Source organism: Mycteria americana, chromosome 2 (genome assembly GCF_035582795.1).
Source record: "Mycteria americana isolate JAX WOST 10 ecotype Jacksonville Zoo and Gardens chromosome 2, USCA_MyAme_1.0, whole genome shotgun sequence".
Classification (NCBI taxonomy): domain Eukaryota; kingdom Metazoa; phylum Chordata; class Aves; order Ciconiiformes; family Ciconiidae; genus Mycteria; species Mycteria americana.
Genome location: NC_134366.1, coordinates 160,800,443 through 160,822,654, shown reverse-complemented (window position 1 = coordinate 160,822,654; position 22,212 = coordinate 160,800,443). Strand labels below are relative to the sequence as shown.

Sequence of the window (22,212 nt, the reverse complement as noted above, 5' to 3'; positions counted from 1 at the left end):
AAGAATATTGCAAACTGAACAGGCTTTGTATTCTTAATGTATTCATTTGTATTTAATAAAGATGGCTTTTTCTACTTCTTTTTCAGGCATAAGATTCTGGATATGCTGACTAAGAATCCACCTTTTACCAAGAACATGGAGTCCCCTTTATGTAATGAAGCTTTGGTAGATCAGCTTTGGAAACTGATGAATTCAGGTCGGTTTTTGGTTTGGTTGTTTTGGGTTTTTTTTCTTATTGTAAGGCTTTTTGAAATAAGTGTTAAAGACTTGCTTCAGAATATGGCAAGAGCTCTCTTAGTTTCAATAATTAGAAATTGGAAATTCAGTCTCAGAAGTTCAATGTCACGTCACGTACATACCTCCAGAACTTTCTCAGTGCCACAGGGTACCAAACCTCCTTGTTTTTCATTATTTTGTCTACTACTGTGGTGCGCTTTGATGTACTTTGGTACAGAATGATTCTTTGACCCAGATGTTCAAAGCAAATGTTTCCTCAAATGATGGTGTCTGTGTTACCTTTTTCTTCATAGTTTGCTTTAGATTAGATAGTCTCTCTTTGTCCTCTTTTACTAAACTCTGAGAGAATATGAGAGGATAACATTTGTATAGATAATTTAAACGAGATTTCTAGAAGTGTATTATAAACCTAAGACTCAATTTGCCTTGTGTGATTAGGAAAGATCCTAATGAGAGAAGGGCTTGCATCTTTACCACTGACCTGTTTTTCATTACTGAAGCAGTTTTATCCAGTCCTGACAAACTGCCCTTTAACATCTGGCACATTACTACATAGATTACATATAAACGTTTATATAGCTTTTTTAGGTCATTGAAGGTTGTCTGTTCTCTGTGTATCATTATTTTTAGTGTTTAAAAGTTTACAGCTACACTCCAGGGGTTGAAGAGGGGAGACTACTAGTAGTTCAGTTTTGTAGGATTTGCCAGCTGTCAGGCACAGAAAATAAACAATTTTGATGTTCCTATCAGAGAGTTTGTTTTTCCTTTTTCTTGAAAGAAGAGTGTGTGCAGTGTTACTTACAACCATTACTTCTTTTTGCAAGTAATAAATAGGGTATACATTCTTATTATGATTCACTGGGCTTTAAGTACTTAAATTTCTATGCATCGAGATGACATAATGTTTCAATTTATTTTCTGTAAGGGATAACTGTAGCATTCCAGGGTGCCTTGAAAAAATGTTTGTTAATGTGACACAAGTTAGTAGCCAGGTTTAAAGCTGCATGATTCTAGAATCAAGAGTTGCTTTCATTTAACATAAACACATGCAACAGAAGACAGACTGATTGATATATGTAATCTTTTTTTTTCTTCTGTGTTAATCTGCATTAAATTGGTAATGCTCACAAGTTCCAAAGATTGCAGAGAAATTCAGCAACCAATTGTATTTAAGTTTAGCTGTTCCACTGGAAAATGAGAGAGATACTGAATGGGAATTCATCATATCATTTTAAGATGTACTAGTTTAAGAAGTTGAGTAAATTATTTATTGTTAAAATATCATAATTGTTTTAAAATTAGTATTTGTGACTGTGCCATTCTCTGGAGAGTATTTTAGTGTTAGAGATGTCCAGATTAATATTCATATCACTTTCTCCTTACCCAGCTGTTCATGAAACTCAATCAGAGTTACTTGTAACTGGGTAAGTGTATGTATAGCTAAGGTTACTCAAAACACTATTGAGCCCCATGAAGCTTAGTATTTACAGGGATAGATCTTGTAATTTTATTTTGTGCTAAGTCTTGCACAGCCACATTAACATGGCAATTGGCACATCTGTGTCTTGTTTACCAGATATAGTTCTATTCCTGCTGTGGAACAATTATGTTCAATAAACTTGCAATCACTCAAGAGCTGGGCTGAGTTAACAGCAGAATCACTGTATTTGCAGCATTGCACCAGATGTTAGATGTCTTTCTGTTGTGATTGGTGCCAAAAGTGCTTTGACCATTTGTGTATGAAGATATAAAAGCAGTACACAGTTTGCAGTGAAAAATAAAATCAGTGAAGCATTGCTTTGTGCAGTAAGAATACATATCTCCAGTATGAATGCAAATTAAAGTGTTGAGTATCCAGTGAAGTATGGGACTTAGTAGTGACATCAGAAAGCATGTTTATGCATTGCTGGTTTGTGTTCTCTATCAGTGCGGTTTCCAAAGGGTGCAGATCTCAGTCATGCTAAAGGCTCCTACTACATTTCACAGAATACGTAGGCAATTGCGACCAAATCCACTGATATGGGAAGCCAGTTTGGTAACAAAATGTTCTATTTAATTGTCCAATAGTAAAACCTAAAGTGAAACTTTAAAAATAAAAGCATATGGATGTGATTATTTTCCTTTTATTTTTCATTATGTTATTAATAGCACTTAGTTTCCCAGTCTTGTTCTACTAAACACGTCCAGCTTACAACCCACACAACTTAAAGCCTTCCTTTTAAACAGGATGTGGCAGGTGAGTTTGAGTCAGTAAGAGGCAGGAATAATGACAAAAGTGTGTCTTAAGCACAGAAAATGTCATACTCTGGTGGATCCAGATCACTTAAACTGTCTAAAATGTGGGGGAGGAGAAGATTGTATCTCTGTATTAATCATAATCTCTTTTGGATTTTAGGAACTTCACATGACTGGAGATTACGATGTGGTGCTGTGGACCTCTATTTCACACTTTTTGGCCTCAGCAGACCTTCTTGTTTACCATTACCAGAGCTTGGACTTGTTCTTAATCTGAAAGAAAAGAAGGCTGTACTTAATCCAACGATTATCCCTGAATCAGTTGCAAATAATCAGGAACCTGTGAATAGTACTAACAATCACGGACAGTCAGTAGGATTTCAGAACACCGTAAGCACAAACCATCTGCATACATCCCATTCAGCTGGCTCTGAGTCTTTGCGTTGGTTGCTGATTTAATTTTGTATTGTGTTCAAGCTTCTCATGCTTTACCTAAGCTACCTTTATACCTTGTTACTCTTTATTCCTTCCACTTGAAAAGCTGGCATATACCATAACTTTTTTGACTTTTTTAAACTGTTTTGCATAGCGTATGCAAGCTTTTTACTTGTTTTTTCTAGTCTCATCATTTCTGTTCTTTATAAAACTTTACTTCTTCTATATTGCTTATGAGACATGAAGCGATTCACAGAAATGTTTGATGCTGTGATGAAAACTTTATTATTAGACTAAGAATATTGCTTATAGGCAAGTTATGCAATTTTCCAAAACAAAACGTTTTATCAGTAAATTTATTACATCATAAAATACACAGATATACCTCTTTTTAAACAAATTTAAGAGATGTGAAAGTTGGAACTTCAACACATCTTCATTGAACACTTGAATCTGACTAGTACTGTGCTCTGAAGGATTTGTAACAACTTCTGAAAAATGGCATATGTTAAGTTTGATATCTTTCTGGCTTCGGAGGCTTCAGTCCTAACACATAATCCATTGTGTAGTTAGAAAATGGATCTTACAAACTATTCGAGTCATACTTTTCTTAAGAATAACTGCCACTGCTGCTGCAAGACTAAGTCTTTTTGTTGGACAAACTTAATTATGAGGGGAAAAAACTCAACGGGCATGGAAATAATGAGTAATTTTTTTAACAGTTTCAAAAACTACATTTGATTAAGACTTCTTAGGAGTAAATCCTGAAAGAGAATGTGAACATGTGATTAGCATGTTTGAAACTCTTTCCACCCTTTCGAATGGGATGGTTTACTGTTACTTTATCAGGCCCATAGTTAATTTCTAAATCATTTTTATTCAGAAGTATACTGAGAGTGCAAATTATCACAGTACCTTGCAGGGTATTTCCAGTAGGGGGAGAAAATTATGATGGAGTCAAATATCGTTAGAGCTATCCTACATATTTACAGAACATGTAATAAGTCCTAATTTGCTGTGCACAGACATCAGAATTAAATAACAGGAGACGTTTTGTTGGCAGATTTTTAGGCTGCAGTTCAGTGAACATCCAAACTTTTTTAGCAGCCAGACTATCTGAATTAAAAAATTTCCTCTTAACTCTTCTTTTTCCTATACTGTCCTCTCCCTTGTGCTAGCACAGTTGTTGCTGCTGCATAGTGAGCTGGATCAGGGGAGCATCTGGTTGAAAAATACCTTTTTTATGAACAGATATTTCCTGCTGTGTCAGCTTCCTGGTCCAGTTCATCATGTAGTTATACAAATGCTTGTGGCAGTCCAGGACAGAAATGTGTGAGGAAGGGGAAGAGGCTGCTTCTTTTAGCAGCAGTACTGCCTTATACTAGTCTGAAAATACAGCATTAGTATAAGCCTCAATTCACACTTCATCCCTTGTATCTTCTCCTATGCCTCATCTCCATTCTCCTACCCCTTACTTTAAGGTTACTGTTTTCACTGTAGCTCCCCCAAAATTCAGGGAACTGATTTTCCTTGTTAAAAAAACACCAAACCAGTAATATAAACCAAAGGCTGCCTCTCACATCAGCCAAAGTTTATCCAAAAGTGTTTCACAACAGCAGTGTGGTGGGTTAAATAATAGGGATGAAAAAAGGGAAATACTTATTTGAGGGGAAAAAAGAATTAACAGGTGATAGAATACTTCAGATTAACTAGATTCTTTAAAGCAGACTGTATATTCTGAGAGCATAAACACGTTAAAAGCAATACTGATAGACTTGTGACACTGAATTTTCTGAGAATGCTAAAAGTTACCCACTTGATAAAATTGAATTTGAATTGTTCAGGGTGAGAGTTTGTGGGGCTGGAGTGCCCTTTGTAGGACAGAGGAAGAGCAGTTCAGTGGAGCAGCATATGCTCTTGAGAGTCTATGATACGGCTTTTATCTAGTTTTTAGTGGGCTTTTAATTATGTTTGCTTCTGTGGGTACTTTATTTTTCCTTCTCTATTTTGTGTATTGGACTTGTTGGAACACCTGTCTCCTGTTTTAATGACTATATGTGTAACTTAGTGGACTCTCCTGCTATTTTTATATTCCTTTGACTCTGATTTTTTGATAATCTAAGCAGTAATTTACAAAACAATTTAAATCTTTTTAATAAATATTGTTGTGAAATAAAAAAAAAACCCAAGTTGTAAGTGCTCATTATGATTTGTATTTAGCAAAGTAAGCATTAGCTTTTAAAGCTAACTAAAAGAAGATTTAGCTAAATCCCATGTGTAGATCAGAGGCTATCACAGTTTTTCAACTGAGATTTGGACGGAGGAGAGTCTGCGAGGCACAGATTTATAGAAAGGCTATTCAGAGGCAGCAAATGTTGTTGCACACCAACAGTACCATGATTGTGAGAAGGGACAGAAAAGATGCCAATGCTAGATATGCAGAGGGAGCAGGGATAGAAGTAAAGAGAGACTATGTTTGTAGGAGAGGTTGGCACAAATCCATACAGGGTTTTAGAAAATACTTTTTGCCAGAACTACAGGGAAAACTTTGTTCCAATCACCCACTTTACTCAGAAGTGTTTTCAGCTATCAGGTCTCTTTTAGGCTGAAACATGGCTCTTGCGATCTTCTAATTTTGGTCTTTTAATGCTGCTTCAGGAGGATGATCATCTTATTAAGGAAACAGCATCCAGCATTTCTGGTCATCAGCAGGGGGTGAAGAGGAAGGCTGATATGCCACTCGGGTCTCCATTGGAGCCAGGGCAAATACTAGAGAAGAATGAAGACAGTAAAGTCAAACTCAAAATCAGAGTAAGAAATGGGAATTCAACTTGCACAATATGTAGGGTATTCAGAATAACAGCAGTGGCTTCTGCTGACTTCCCTTAAAGCTGTGTTCAAACAAAAGACATGTTGTGTATCTGTGTACAGTAGTTGTTACACTTTGGCAAAATCATTTCCCATCAGATTCTTTATTGGCTGGCAAGAACTAAAGTTGACAGTTAATGCTCTTATTCACACAGCTTCACGGTAAATTAGAAAGAAGAAAAGACACTGACCCTTTTTAATTTTACTGAATTATTATTCCTTTGCAGTGGTAGATATCACTTCCTTTCCCTCTCACCCTCAGTTTACCTCAAAAATAAAATATTTTGCATTCTATTTAGTGATATTCCTATGAATTATTAGCATTTGCTTATTTTTTTTTCCTGATATCTTAGTTCTCAAACTCTCAAGAAGAGGAGGAAATTGATATGGACACAGTTCATGACAGTCAAGCCTTTATTTACCATCATTTGAATATGTTGGAGAGACCATCCACACCAGGTACAAGTAAATTTATTGGCAAAATGATAGTACGAATTTTTCAACTATTTCAGTTGTGGGGTTTTTTTTGCTCCTGCTTATTCCCATACATACAGTGCTGGTAAGTGTTAAATGTTAACTGAATTCAAGGAAGTATGTCAAGAGTGCATAAGAACATTTCTTCAGCTTCCAGTATATTTATAGATAACTGTGTACATGTGTGTTTTCATACATATCTAAGTAAGGCAAGTATGTATTGTGCTTATAAAAGTGAAAAGCTAAGGAATGAATAAAATAACATAAAGCTGAAATAGAACCCCACAAGCAATTAGGTAAAACTTATTTTGCATAGTTGTCATTTAAAAAACAATAATTTTGAAGATTAACTTAAAAAAAATAGTAAGACCATTCAGGTTAAAAAAAATCTAATCTTAATTATTTATAACTTAAAATCAATAGTTAAAAAACATGCAAGCCTCAAAGATGCTTAGAAGGGGTTTTCAAAGTTGAAAAGGTTGCATCTATGAGTAAAATGGTTTCATTTCAATCACTTCTTTGACTACTTCTCTTAGTATCTTTTTCATACAATATTTGGCAAAATTACTTCTCAAAAAATAGTGTTTCTTAAAAACCTTAAAGGAGGCTGAACTTCATTGATGGACTTCCACCTTCTTTGCTTATCTGTCGCTTCCACCTTCTTTGCTTATCTGTCACTAGCAAAGAAATTCAGTGCTTAGTCTCATTCTCTCAAAATATTTTAACCGCATTTCTTAAGTTTAGTTCCAGAATGTGGCAGTGGAGCTAAGCTGAGGTCGTGTGACTATGTAACAAGCATTTTGAGAGATCTTCGGTATACATTCAAAACAAGATTTTAAGGTTGCAGTACTGCAATGTGTAAAAGTGAAGTATTTGGCCTTAGAAGTAGGATTCAGAGTAATTACCCTCTTGCTTGTTTTTCTGTTTTTATCCAGTGGTTGCCTAATGTAAAACACAAATAGACCTTAGCAGCAGGATCTGGAACATTGGTTCCGTCTTGAGTGCCCTAGGTCCTGAGCTACGCTGACAGGTGACCTCATCTGTGTTCCCTGTGACTTGGCAATTTAGTGGCCCTGTTTAAGAGAAGGGCTGGTGGATGTTCCTGCTCCGAGTATCCTGCTGAGACTGGTGCCTTGGTGCTGGCTGGGGGTGTGGAAGCTGTAGGCTCAAACTCCCTTAGGGCTTAGGACTTACGTTTTTACTTCCTTGGCAGATGCTCTAGCCACTAAGGGGGTTTTGTTTTGTGGGTTTTTTTGTTGTTGTTTGTTTGTTTGTGTGTGGGTTTTTGTGGTTTTTGTTTGGTTTTGGATTTTTTGTTTGGTTTTGGTTTGTTTTGGGGTGGTTTTTTGGGTTTTTTGTTTGGGTTTGTTTTTTTTTTTTTTTTTTTATTAAAAGGTAACTGCTGTCATTGCTCAGCTAACAAATTAAGTTCATATAGGGACATAAAACACAGGGAGGTCTAGTTTCTGGATTCCAGATGGCCTTTCGTTAATGACATGTGCCTGTACAGCCAGCTCCACCAGGATGGATTTACTGTTACATATGTAGAGTAGCAAAACTCAGACCTTTTTGCCTAAATCATAGGCGTTTCAGCAGAGTAAAGGGGAAGGCTGCATATAGGTTGCTCTCATAAACTTAGGAGCCTAATTCAGCACAACCTTTACTTGTTCTCTCAGAGCTGCTTTGAATTTTGTCCTCAGTGTTATGGTCAACCATCACATTTTCTGTTACGGCAAAGAATGACACATCCAGGTCACGCGAGTGCAAAGCTGATCCGCTGAGGATTAATATTTATAACTCTTACATGATATTTTGCAACAATTTTTTTTTTACTAGGTTTACACGCTCTATGGAATATAAAGTCATAAACAAAACTCTGCCAAATACTTCACAAATAGGACTTACGGGACCCTCTGTCCGCCAGCTCTGTGCTCCAGGACTGTTGCATATTAAGTTTGCACTAGAGTTCAGAAAGGGTAAGGTCTGATCAGGAAAGGAGTAATGGCTAGTTGACTGCTGCTTTTGTAGACCTACAGCAGACAAAAGCTACTTCGAGTTTCAGTTGTGTGCTGAATGACCTTCTCACCTCTGCTGTTCAGGCATTCAGCACGCTGGAATACATTTTCTTTTCTAGGTAATAAATGAGACAAATGCTGTTTTTTTGCCACAGAATTCATTTTAAATAATAAGACTTTGAAAAGCATTATTTTTAAACACTTCAGATTAATTTCATTATCTTTGGTTTGTGCGGTTAGAAACAGTTCCACTTCAGATATTCTTTGCTTCTAAAATTTCACCTGTTTCTTATTCATAGCATTTTTCTTAGAAGCAGAGATGTATGAATTTCAGACTGAGCAAATAAAGACAGTTCAATCTTTAGGAAATGGCATACTTCTGAGAAGAAATGCCAAACAGATGGGGAAGAATAAAGGCATACGTAAATAAAATTGTTCACACGTAGGAGTGTTCTGTTTTACAAAGGAATCACAGATACTATTTCCTGAGGGCCTTTGAGTTTTTGCAGCAATGATGGAAGTTGGGTGCACTTCAGTGAGTGATTATTGTGAAATAGATTGACAACAGGTTCTGAAACGGTCTCAGTATCTTGTTAGTAGATCTGTTAGATCTTGTATCTGCCTCCGTTCTGTGACTCTTACTTGGAAGGCAGCAAGCTCTTAGTCCATACTCAGTTTTCCTCTCGCAGCTGTGGGTTATGTCCCCACATGTCACATGAAGTGTTAGTTCATCAGCCAAACACAGCCTGCAAACAGCAGCTGCCAGGAGGAAGTTCATGTTGGGTCTAAATCCTGCCATATCTGTGTATTCTTTTCTTTTTTTTTTTTTTACACTTTCCACACCACCCTGAATGATAATTTGGATTTGTTCAAGTTAATGTAACCCCATAAAGCCAGGAAAATATTATTTTCCTTTAAAGCTTTTTTTCTGTATGTTTCTGCTCATGGATGTGAAAGGTTAGGGTTGAGACACTGCAAGAGCAATAAAAGAAGTCTTGTACTACAACTCTTGCAGGATTACAGGTTTTAGTACTATAATTACAGCACCTTTTGTAGTTGTTCATACAGAAATGTTTTAAATCCTACTAAAGCATCCTGACTACAATAATAGAACTGTGGACTCTGGTAGTTATAAGGGATTCTGAGCATTTTTCAAGAAGTTATTAAAACAAACAAAACGCCAGTTGTGAACTGTCTGAAGAATACCGTTGTGTTGATTATTCATCTGCCCTAAGGACTAGAAACATGGTAGCCTCCTTTGAGCCTCTAAACCTGTGCAAGGTCACGTTTCTAATGCGAGAACAGATTTTTATTTGCTACTAAATCACCAAGAATAGTAGTAACGCTCCCTACTCTTATCTTAAGATCAAAAGAATTTAAGATCAGATTTTGTGTAAGCAGTAGATTTAAACTCTCATTTCAGACTGTAAGGTGACTTGTCATACGTTGGTTGGCTTCAGTGAAATCAGATTGATACGCTTCTTGATTTACTTAAATATTTCGCTCATCTGAAAGTACAATACTTCAAAAGTAACCTTGAAAAAGTTCTGCTGTATGTGTCAGTGGTGGTTATTGATTGGCCTGTTCTTTTCTGCTTCCAAAATAAATGCCTGGCTGCAGCCTGTGTGATCTGCCAGTGAAGTTACACATCGTTATGGCTCAACAGGTCATTGCTGATAAACATTTAATTAGAATTTTCCCAACTCTTTTTGGTAGTTTGATAGTTGATACAAAACAGTATCCAATTCTCTCTTTTCTTTATTTCTACAAAAGAAGAAAAAAAAGTAATTACAGTGATGTTCTCTTTGTGCACTGGCAGTCCTTTTTCTGATCACATTCAGGAGCAGTGGGCTTTGAGGACACATCCTGAGCATTCAAACTCAGATCAGAAAAATCCTTTGGCTATTCTGTTAATCCTTTTGCTGTTTTCCAGGATAATCAAACTGGAAATTTCCACTGCTGACCTTGTAGGTCACTCTGTTTACCATGTAGATGTACACGAAGCTTTGAAGGCCTAGGCCACAGTCGTACGTGTTGATTGGATTGTGGTCTTGTTTATTCACAGTTCCTGCCTGCCGTTTCAGGAAATAATAGTTTAGCTGGATTGAATTGTTTCTGGAACAATTTGAAACTGGATACAGTACCTACTGCAGTGAAGTGTAGAGGGAAACTACTGTAGTCATTATGTTTAAACAGTACAATTACAACAGTAGATTTGAGCTTGTGGTGCAAATCACTGCATTTTGGTACAGTAGTTAATAGGAATTCAGTCTGAACTGTATAAAAAGCCCAGTCCTCTGCAGCTCAGCAGAGTTACCCAAGTTAGCTGTAAGAACACAAGTATCTCAAAGCTCAGCCATTAGTTAGTGGCTCCCTGCCAAAAAGGGTTATTGAACATCAGCACAGGACACAGACAATATATATATATAAATGAACACTTCTTGGATATGAGGACACCACTGACACTGATGGATTTTTGCTTTACTTTTTAGGGAGGGAAAAGCTGTACAACTATTGTTAGACTACCCTTTAATAACATATAATATTAATATAATATCTGTTTGATAGTATCCATTGCACATATGTTGACTTTATTACCTAAAATATAGCTGTTTCCAAGCTGGTAACTCATAGGCTTTGAGGTTCTGTAGATAATTTTTCCTCACTGAAATAGTATGTGATTAATTGTACACTTCACAAGGAAGGGTGTTTTCAAGTGCTTTATCCTAAAGTGCATGAAAGCAGCTTTAATAGAAACATAAGCCCTACAGATAAAGTGACAACATAAATGAGAATTGCATCAGTGTGTGGCTGCAGTGTGTCAACTAGATGATTTAATAAAAACCAACATAATACTGTAGCTGTGACTGTCTGAGAAAACAACTGATCACTCTCAAGCCTAGAAGATGGGTAAGGCTAGCAACTAAATTTTCAAGTGAACTACCTGAAACTGTTAGAGGCACAAAGTATTCTGAATTGACTTACTGATTTAAATGTTCTTTTTCTCTAGAATAGGGAATACTCTAGAATTTTCTAGAATATTAAAGTAAATGTAGTGGAAATAACACCACAGTTAAGCTATTATTTTAATGTAAGGACAGAGCAATATAGTTGTTAAATGAAAGTCAAATGAGGAAATTACTAAAACAGTTACCAGTTAAAAGTATATTTTAGTTAAATCATCAGCTCATCTATGCAATACTTCAGCAGAGGCTGTCCTTTGGTATAGGTGTAAGGAATTATCTATCTGGATATAAATCCCACTAAAAAATAAGAAGTCAAATGAATCTGCAAATTGGAACTAGTTAAATTTTTTATGTTGGAGCCAAATTAACTGATTTGTTTAGCACATCCTCAGAAAACTTTTGGTTGTGGGTTTTTTTGTGGGTTTTTTGGGGTTGGGGGTGGTGGTGTTTGTTTTTATTATTTTTTTTTTTAATTAGACCTTTACTTCTCACTTTCAAACTTTGAATTTTGTCATATGGTCCTTAAAAGAACACTCTACTAGACAGAAAATGGATAACTTTTTTCAGTGATGTATAATTTGAAAATTTTGCTTCTTAAGACAAATGACAAGACACTTGCATTCTGGAAGCTTGGAATTATTTATGCATGGTAACTTTCTGCATGTGCTTTGTTGATGGTTCAACAGATGCATAAACACAGCATTAAATTAAAAAATAGTATGGCTTAGGTGTTTCCAGGGTAATGGTAAAAAGAAAAGTAGAAATAAGGAAAAACAGGGTAATTGTCAAAACAGTTTTTAAGATCTTTTCAGCTTTTTTAGTGTTCTCCCTTTAGAGAAAATGCTAGCCAGAGCTGCAATTCAACTGCTAGGCAAAGAGAATGCATTATTTTTCTCATTAGCTGGCTTTCTTCGGGTTCTGGGAGAGACATACTAAGTACTCGCACGCTTGTGTTGATGTCCCTTTCTTCCCAGAGGTGGTCTGTGTCAGGTTCTGGTGCACCAGCCTGTCCTCAGCTGAAACACTGGACCCATGGGCCTTACCCTTTGCTGTGATTTGTGAAGTTGGTTTCTCCCTCTCTGACGTTTGAATAAATCAGGGTGCAAATGGGGTCATTTTTAACAAGTGTCAATTTGGAAAAGTCCTATATAAGCCAGCTGTTTTAAATAGATGGTACATGCAAAGAAACAGAGACTGTAAGTCTGTGGTGTCCCACCCTCTTCACACAACATCAGAAATATAGGAGAGACCATGTGGAAGATCTTATGAAAGCTTGTTGGCATGTTAAAGTCTCAAGTTACATGTTCCCAAATTGTAAAGGTTCAATAACAAAATAAGAGAAAATAGGTAAAACACTGCCCAACAACATTGTTTGATGTTTGTGTAGCAATGATTCTTAAAAAGAAAAAAAACTTGCCCTAGATAATTGATGAACAGGATATTATAATTATCTGACAGTGATTTTTATTATGACAGAAAATGTTACTTTAAAGCTCATCAAGATCTAAACCCCTTTCATTCTAAAACTAAACTACAAGATCTGTGTTTTCGTATTTTATTCTCTCTCACAATATCTACAGCATTTGTATTGGTCCCTGTGACAAGGTGTCCACAAAGTTTCTGATCTTTCTCCCATGGGATAGTAATCCTGTCTAGTTTTAAACGCCTACCCAGCTAGCTGGAACACCGCAAAGCCAATAATTATACTGGAATCTCCACATCCCAAACAGAAGGAGATCCAAGTGGATAGACACACACATGTGCATTTTCTTCCAAGGAATGCTACTGACCACTTCAGAAGCGAGCTCCTGGGCTCACCCTCCACTTATTGTGTGTTTCTGTGATTTGAGAAATCTGGGTTCCAGTCCTGCTCCCTCTGCCAGGAGGAAGTGGGTTCCCTGCAGGAAAAGGGAGTGCTCTGTGCCTCCTTGCAGTAGTCCTGCTACCCCCGTTAATCTGAGGATGATATTAATGTCCTGTAAAGCAATTCTTATTTAGCCTTGCTTTCCTAGTTTGGCAGGTTCCTGGCATGGGCTTTAAGTAGATATTACTTAAAAAGAAATTAAAATGAAGAAGTGTTCTGCAAGTTTAACAGTGAATTTTACAGGTACAAATCTGTAAAAGTTTTTTAGAGCTTTTACAGCTCTGTCCATTTTACAGACAACTGAGTTTGGTAGTCTGCATACATCCTTTCTGAGCCATCGTCCAGGATCAGTATATTTGGTTCCTGATTTCAAAGCGCTCTTTAACAGTAGGAGGAAATTTTCTGGATAGTTGTTATTTTTGCATTTAAAAACCCAATGGATTATAGCTATCATTGATCTCTCTGAAGAAAGTGTATGTAATTGTAGCACTGGCTCAGTAAAAGCAGATTTTGTAATGACATTCTTTCGGTTTTTATTGACATTTGTGCCATATTACCAGTATTGACTGTCTCCTTAAGCGTCAGTAGCCCTTGAGTTGCAGTTGGATCCCATTTCTTCCCTTCCTGAAGAGCTTCCTGCCTTTTTCAGTTTCCAGGTGCTCATCACCACCCCTTCAGTCCTGTTGGCTGAAGCTATTGTTGTATTTGCTCCCTAATGTGCTCCAGTCAATGGTATTTAACTGCTTGAAATAATGGGTTTTTTTTAAAATAATCTACCTGAAAAAAGTAAAGAAGTGATAATGCAGACTGTTGCCTTAGCAGAGCTGGTAGTTCAGTAAACAGCAGGAATTTTGCACAAGTGGCAGGTAGTGCAACAGAGTCAAGATGGTCTGTTTGATTCCAGCCTTGGTCTTCACTGGCACTTGGCACTACTGCTGCATCATCCCTGCAGACTTAAGCCGATGTCCTTATACCAGTTATACTGGGTTAAAATTTTTAAAGCGCTGAGGCTTAGCTTTGGTTTGAGGTTGTTACAAATGTAGTGTCTAGACTTACAGGTTTGCTTTCCATATAAAAATAACTCCACAATTTGGAACTAATGGAACTGTGAAGTTTTAAGGGTTTGTGTCATATGTGTGGGGTTTTTTTGTTTTCTTTTAAGTTGACTTTAGTTTGCCTTACTTCTTTTAATGCATCATGTGCCAGTAGCTTGAGAACATGTGAGAATGCGTTCCATACCTTGGATAATCTTTTGTACATCTTTTATGGACGAACACTGATTAGTCATCTTCAGGCTTTTTGCCACGACCTTTATTTCTGTGTTACTAGAAGCTGTGTTTGTGTCACTGCAACCGTTCACCTTTAACTGCTGTAGCCTATTTTAATGGTGTCAAATATTGTGTCCTTTGGTTTTCTGAGGTACAACCTCCAACCATTCCTTTTCTAATGGCCCGAGTCAGATATGCTCCTTTTTCTACCATTCTGTCTTCTGTTTCATGGCTGGTTTTGCATGCTTGCAGCTGCTAAGGAAAATTTTCTTACTTGCTTAAAAGCTGTATGCTTTAGAGGAGTGAGCTCAGGTTATGGGGATAGGTTTAGGTACAGGTAGGAGTTTCTTAAGAGAAATATAATTGGAAATTGTTAAATTGTGAAGCAATTTTCTATCTTTTTGCATCAAATACAGTACACTTGCATGCTGTCTGCATTGTTGAGAACTGCTCCAGGTAACAATGTAAAAAAGTTGTAGTAACTGTGCATTGAAGTCAGCAAGTGGAAGTTTGGATTTGTGTGCATATCTTCTATCTGCCCTAATATACATAAAGTGAAGTCATTGTGAGTTCTAACAATAAATCTTTGCATTGATAACATGAGCTTACTACTGCATAGTTCTGATGAAATAAAAATTAAAGGTTTTTAAAATACTTGCATATTAGAGATTTTAAGTCTGAAGGAAACTATTGGACTCTAGTCTGGCCTCCTTTGTAACATCAGCAGAATTTTATATTGCACCATATTCACATCTTGTGGTCGAGCCCAAACATATTTCTAGAAAGACACCACTTTTGCTGTCTAAGACTTTAAGCAATAGAGATCCTACCATGTCCCATAGTAAGTCATTGATTATCCTCACTATAAAAATGTTTCGTATTTCTATTCTGACTTCTAAAACTGGTTACAGATGTAGATTTTGGTTTTTTTCCACCCATATTTAAAAACAAACAAACAAACAAAAGAACAGCTGTACTGTCTAGAAACTTTCCTATATATGTGCTTGATTGAATCAGTTCTTAATCTTTTGGATAAGGCTAGGAAGATTGCATGGAAATCTTTCTCAATGCTTGTTTGTCATACTACAGGGAGATGGATCTTCAGACTTCCAGAAATCATTGCCATAGATGAATCTTTCTTGCCTTTAAAGATACAAAACCAACCAAACAAACAAAAAGATGTACTGGGAAAAAAAAAAATCCATTTTCTAATATACAGAAAAAGATATTTACAAAGTATATAATATAATTTCGTGTTATTTAACAGGGTTATTTTCACCCAAAACTGGAGGGGGGGGGGGAACCCAACATTTAAAGCAGTTGTGAAGAAAATCCATTTTAAGTAAAACTTAACCGAGTAGTTGCCTTCAAAAATCTGATGGTGCTTTTCTACATTTGTCTAGCAGTTACAGCACGTTCTTGCAATGTGAGTGACTTGATTCAATTTGTGCCCAAAGGAATTTGAGCTTTCCTACCTTCCAAGTGTTTCCCCTCATTAACAATGCTATTCTTAGATTATTGCCCTTTAATCGCTGCTATTGAAGCTATTGCAGTTTGTGTGAAATAATTAAATATTAAATGAGCCAAAGAGAGAATGAGAAAGTGGTTCAGGAATTGAGAGGTCATGGGTCAGATTTTCTTTCCTCAGATTCAGATACCATGCTTACTTGATATATAAGCAGTTCTAGTGTATTTGTGAAATATATACTAATAAAGATGGTGTAATTGTCTTTATTGGAATTAGCTTTTTGTTAAAGAACAAAGCTTTGTATAATCTTTCAAGTAGGCTAAATTGGTTGTAATGCCGTTTTTGGAAAAAGCAATTTAATTCTTCTGTTCAGTATCAAAAAGTTTGTGTGTTCTTGCAGGGAGCTTTAGCTCCTGACTAAAAGGAGTTCACATCCCAAAACTGCGCTCTGATGTACGCCAGTCCTGCACTTTGTATCACAGTTTTCATAAGCAGTTCTATTTTCATTATTCATGGTCTAGTGGCCTTCCTACTCTCTAAAAATCAATTTCTGGAGACTAGTATAACTTGCAGTTTCTTAGCTCTTTACAGTTCCTAATTGTCTGGGATACATTTATACTTTTGAGGGAGGAAAGAGTTCTCTGTAAAAATTGTCAGTAGTACGGGAGCATTAATGGCATTGTTCAGAGCCTTTTCTGAAAAAGCCGAAAAGCTAATGGTACAAGTATAGTAACAGATTCTGTGCTTGCCTGTTTAAATGATGATGTAGGTGTGATCTAATATTTTAGAATTTCTTATGTTTGAAAACAATGCAAGTTAAACATTTATTAATCCCACTACATCCATTTTTTTAGGTAAAGAACAATCTTCGGGAGAGATGAACATGCACCCTGTCTCAGCAGCTCCACTGTCTGTGTTTAGTAAAGAATCAAACTCCTCAAAACATAGTGATCACCATCACCATCACCACCATGAGCACAAGAAAAAGAAGAAGAAGCACAAGCATAAGCATAAACATAAACATAAACATGATAATAAAGAAAAGGAAAAGGATCCCTTTGCTTTCTCTAACAGTCCAGCCAGTGCACGATCAATCCGGTCCCCGTCACTTTCAGACTGATACCGAGGGCTTCTCTGGAGTTCAACTTGCAATATTCTCTGAATACTTAGAAGGATGTACATAACTATAGCTTCTATCTTTTTTTATGGAAGTAAGAATATGTGAATTGCCTTAGCAATTCAGAAGCTCTGCCACCGTCCTCATTTGAAGCCTTCTATTTGCATATGCGGTCGTTGAAATAATCTGATTCAAAAAACATGTTATGATTCTGAGTCATTTTGTATTTCACTGTTCTCCACACCTCCCACTCTTTTTTCCATTTTAAACAAAGAAAACAGCCCTTTATGTAAGGGCCCCATGTCCACTGGCAACCCCCTGCACATCATGCTGACCATGTGTCCTGCCAGAATCAATTATGTTTTAATCCTTTGAAGAATATTATGAGGCAGAGTATGTTTTAAGCAGAAGCCAATTGCCAGACCTTTGGTGAAGTGCTGTTTCCAGAGTCATATTGTATAACCAAGTGTAGACCTCCTGAGAAGACAGGGATTTTCTGTAGTCTTCAGTTGAGCTGGTTCTTGCTTTAACCATTGCAATGTAATGTCAGAATTTTAAGAACAGTGTATAGAACATTTGCCTTTCTCGGATACTAAAACTCTTAAAAAATTCCAAGCTGCTTTTAAGCTGCAGGTATTTATTATGGACGTGACCCTTTGAATATAATGACATTCTGCAATTATGTTTTTGGAATTTTAGCACAATGCTTAATGCATGTTTTGTCCTGTAATCAGGCTTTTAAAAATCCAATAAAGTTTGCAAATTATTTTGACAGAGGCAGAATTTTTTCTTCAAGCTTGACATTGGAATACGCTTTTGAAAGATGGCTTTACTAAAATTAAAAAAAAAAAAATATTTTTGAAAAGCTTAAAAATGGAAAAATATATATTTCCTCATGCTGAAGGGTGGTTTTTTGGAAGCATTCTATACGATCAGCTCATGAATCCACCAGGAGAAATACATTAGTAGATTAAGCTAGGTCTGGGACTTTAAATGATGGATACATTTAAATTTAATCAGCTGTGTTTTATGCAGTGTGCTATTTACACCCAGCAAATGTTTTATTTAAAAACTTAGGGTTTTAGAAGTTTTGATAATAGACATAAATCATCTCTGCCACTTTTTATGTATTTTCTTTATTTGTATGTAGATGCAGGGGTTTTATTTCCATGCACCGGTTGACTTCTGTTGCCGAGAGTTCACATTTGGCTTTCTAGAAGATGGTTGTATTTGGGTTAAATATTTTTGAAAATTTTTCCCAAATTCCTGTGAGAAACTGCTTCTCCTTCGTAGGGCAAAGAGAGAAAGTTCAACAGGGACCCAAGAAGACTTTTTTAAACCATATTCTGTTCATTAAAGTTAATAAATACTTTTATATTATATACCTGCTGTTGAATCCTGTAGTTTTTCTAATACCAAATTATCGGTAGAATGGAAAGATGATAGACTCGGGTATTTTGTAGTACATGTATACTTACTTTGTTATTCAAACACCATACCCCTGTAATACTGCGTGGGTAGTTGTGCTAATCGTTATACTCGGAACACATGTTAACATATGTTTGGGCTGGATTTGGACGTGATGGACCTGGGCAGCATCGCACCACATCCTTGGGGGATGTGGTGCCTGTCTGCTACTGCGCCAGCAGCTCTTTGCACTGGGTGAAGCCCACCTTGGTGTGATCTGTTTCCTCTCTAGCAATGACTGCGAGCTCTCACAGCTTAGATGAGCTAAAGGTGCAACAGGAACAGGAAAACACCTAAATGTGGGTAGAATGAGGTCCTGAGCATGTTTTGGGTAGACTAGCCATGTGTACAGCTCAGCTTACCACTTCTCTTGGGCCAGCAAGCTGTTGTGTTAGCCTCATGAACTGTGAGTCACAGGGAGAGGTTGGGAGGCTATAGTAATAGCTCGATGGAAATATTTTTAGGTGTTTTTTCCCTTGGCTAAAGAGTGAGGTAACAGTGCCAAAGGTGTTTGTGGGAGACCTGGGCTAATAAGCAATGAAAGCTGGCGTTGTTTTGGGACAGCGAAGGCAGATGCATTTATGTTTTAAAAATGAGGTCATGGATAATTTAGGCTGGTGTAGTTTCTACTTTTGGAGACATGGATTTACACTCTGAGGGGAAACGTATTGTTTAGTGATGCAGGCACGGAACTGAGGCGGAGCTGTGACACGGTAATTCTAGCGTCGTGTTTGGCTGTATGACTTTTAAGCAAACTATTGAATATATGCTAAGGAAATATGGTGAAGACACCGTTACTAGAAAATTGGAGGGGGAAAAAATCTAACACGACTTTTCCAGTGCCATTTCTGAGGTTATGTCATGGTCCTGGTTCAGAATATCCATTAACATGGTTGATGGAATACAAAGTAAGTTTGAGGTCTGCAGGGCTTACACCATGGACAGGCAGTGCTCGCGAACTGGTAGGTGTGCTCAGAAGTCTGAACAATTCGGCAGATTGCACAGGTGATCCAAAAGCCGCAAGCTAAAATTCAGTAGGAATGAATGTGAAAAACTGAACTTGAGGGAAAATGAAGTGTGTGAAAGCAAGCCATTCCCCCGTCTTGCAAGATGCAGGGAGGAAAAAAAGCATCTGGTTGCACAGAGGTGAGCGACTTGATACTATTGCAAAAAGCAAAATCCACTTACGGGTTAGCAGGAATTTTTTATATAAGATGTGAAAGTAATTATTCTACCAAGTGCCAGTGATCTGGGGCAACGCATTTTAAGAAATAGGTGGGCAAGTTCCCCTAAATGGAAACAATAGGTAACATTGCGTATAAGAAAAAAAAAAAAAGGGAACTGAGTATTCTCGGTCTAGAATAAAAGAAGTCTGAGGAAGGAACTCCCCTCTAATACCTAAAATATTGCTACAACAAAAAATGTTCATCACTTGTTCTTGATATTTCCTGTGGGAAGGAAGCAATTAGCTTTATTTGCAAGAAAAATTATTTTTGTTGAATGTTAAGATGGAAAATAGTCTAACGGGCACCTACTGATGATGTGAACGCTCTTTGCGTGCAGGTTTTTAAGCAGCAGATGGGCAAACATCTGCAGGGGGTGTTTATGGGATGCTTCGCCCTGCCACAGTGCGAGGACCTTGCTGCTATAGTGCGTTTTCGTGGATTCTTTGATCTTCCATTTTTGTCAGTGAAATTACTGTGGATGTGATGGGCACCTGTGGGAGGCTTAGGAAACAGAGGTCTCTGCCTGCCAAAGATCTTACCAATTGCAGTTTAGCTTGGGTTTTTCTTCTACTGAAAAATTAATTATTATTTCAAAGTTACGACCTGACGTGAAGTTAAAACTTTGTATTTGGATAGTGGACTAAGCTCTTTATCCTCACCACCTTCAAACCTCGTAGGGTGGCTGTAACCTGTGCAGTTGATTTTGGTCTGGGTTCTGATTTTCAGTTAAAACTTCTGGTTTATAGTGCACTCTCCTTGACACAAAAGGAGAAATATTTGATTTACAGAATCACAGAATCGTATAGGTTGGAAAAGACCTTTAAGATCATCAAGTCCAACCATAAAAGGTTTATTTAGGTGGGGTAGTATCCAAATACTGGAAGAATACGCACTACACACGTAAAGTAGAAATGCATATGTTCCTGAAAATGCACAAAGAGGGCAAAGTCTGGAGAATTTATTTTGACATCTCAGTTTTTAACATGAATTCCTTTGTTTTGTTCATTATAAACATAATGCACGTAAGTGTAGGGAAAATATGTAATATTAGAAGACCTATATGCCTTTTAAATGCAGACTTTTCATTTATCTTGTTTTTTTTCTGTATTTCTCAGCATACTTATAAAATAAAATGTCCACGAAATAACTGCTGCATCTCTTAGATTTGTAGACATGCTCAAGTCTCTAATTAGGATATAGCTTCTTTCCTTAGGTGTCCGAGTAAGCAGGCGTTTCAGCTTTGATCGGTTCGCTACCAGGCCCTGCCAGTCTGTCCTGGTGCTGCGGAGAAAGGACGGCAGGATGCGAGTTCTTTGAGTTCTTGGGAGAGCAGGTACCATCTTGCTATCATAAATTGTGCAGTCCCATAAAGTACTCCAGCTGGCATTAGGGTTCGTATCAATGATGACAAGGTACCATTACACTGTTTAGCTTTTTAGGATATAAAACCCGTTTTGTTTTAGTTGATTTCATATTCACAGAAATCTGATAATTTATGTGATCATTTATCTGATAATTCCTTTTAATACAAGGAATTTTTAGTCATGTCAATATTTTTAGTTCCTTAAGACAGTTATGTCACAGAAAATTAGGAACCTGATTTTTAATTCAGCATCAGTATTGCACTGCGGCCCTTAAAATACATGCTGTAAATATAAAAGTTTTGCATGAGATTTAATTACTTTTTATATTTATATACATGTATAAAAATATGTATTATTCATAAAATATATATTTGTTTCCTGCTTTTATAATTTAAACAGCAATAGTAATATATGAGTGTTTGCATGCACATTAAGCCATGGCAGCTAATAGATAAAGTCTGTTTTATTCCATAGTCACCCGATATCCTAAACATAGTTTTGCTAAAGGCATTTCCAAGGTTTTCTTTTATTATTATTTTTGTCCAGATAAATCTACAATGTTAGTGACCTTTCTTGATGTAGATAAGTCATGATTTCATTAGAAAGACTTTGTATTTTATTGAAGCGTGCTCCACCTAGTATGGTGCGTTGGAAGAAAAGCATGAATATTTTTGTGGTAAACATCATAAAGTGACAGCAAAAATTGAAAGCGTATTTAGCCAGATTTTTTTCATTTCTGACTAAAAGTGAAACTGCGTGGGTATGCTTTGGGCTGATCTAACAGCTTGCCACCGCTGCGGCAAGGAGCTATTTCTCCCCCCAGCTCCTGACCCGCAGTCCCACGTTGGATTTTGTGGGTGCTGACCGGGCTCTTCTGGGGCCCGATACAACTCTCCAACTTGCAAACAAAATCGGGCTCATTCTTACTGCATTAGCGAGCTGAAACTTTTGGGCAGAGGCTGAGTAGGCAGCGAGGCTGAGGCACGGCGTGTGGAGCCGAGGGTGGAGTGGGGAGAGGGAGGGAGGGAGGCGCGAGCAGGAACAAAACCCTCTTTGGCAGCAGCCGCCGGTTCCTTTGGCTCCGCGGCTCCTTGCGACTTCACTCCGAGAAAACAATACGATAGGGTGAATTCAGGTTTTTACATCTGCGCCTCTTTGGGAGTCTTAATTTTGTTGTGAATTGGTTGAGTGAATGTTTTGAATCGGAT

General features: G+C 37.2%; 1 protein-coding gene across 3 annotated transcripts in view; it reads left to right on the top strand.

Moving 5' to 3' along the window:
- TAF2 (TATA-box binding protein associated factor 2) overlaps nucleotides 1–17,719 on the top strand; it is a 63,959-nt gene extending 46,240 nt beyond the window's left edge. For 2 of the 3 annotated variants that reach the window (XM_075495183.1, XM_075495182.1), the window contains exons 22-26: nucleotides 87–196; nucleotides 2,633–2,862; nucleotides 5,566–5,718; nucleotides 6,129–6,234; nucleotides 16,685–17,719. In XM_075495183.1, coding sequence (XP_075351298.1) covers nucleotides 87–196; nucleotides 2,633–2,862; nucleotides 5,566–5,718; nucleotides 6,129–6,234; nucleotides 16,685–16,950 — 865 coding nt within the window. In that variant the 3' untranslated portion in view covers nucleotides 16,951–17,719. The remainder of the gene's footprint in view (nucleotides 1–86; nucleotides 197–2,632; nucleotides 2,863–5,565; nucleotides 5,719–6,128; nucleotides 6,235–16,684) is intronic. The other variant, XM_075495184.1, reaches the window with a different exon arrangement.
- The last annotated feature ends 4,493 nt before the right edge of the window (nucleotides 17,720–22,212 follow it).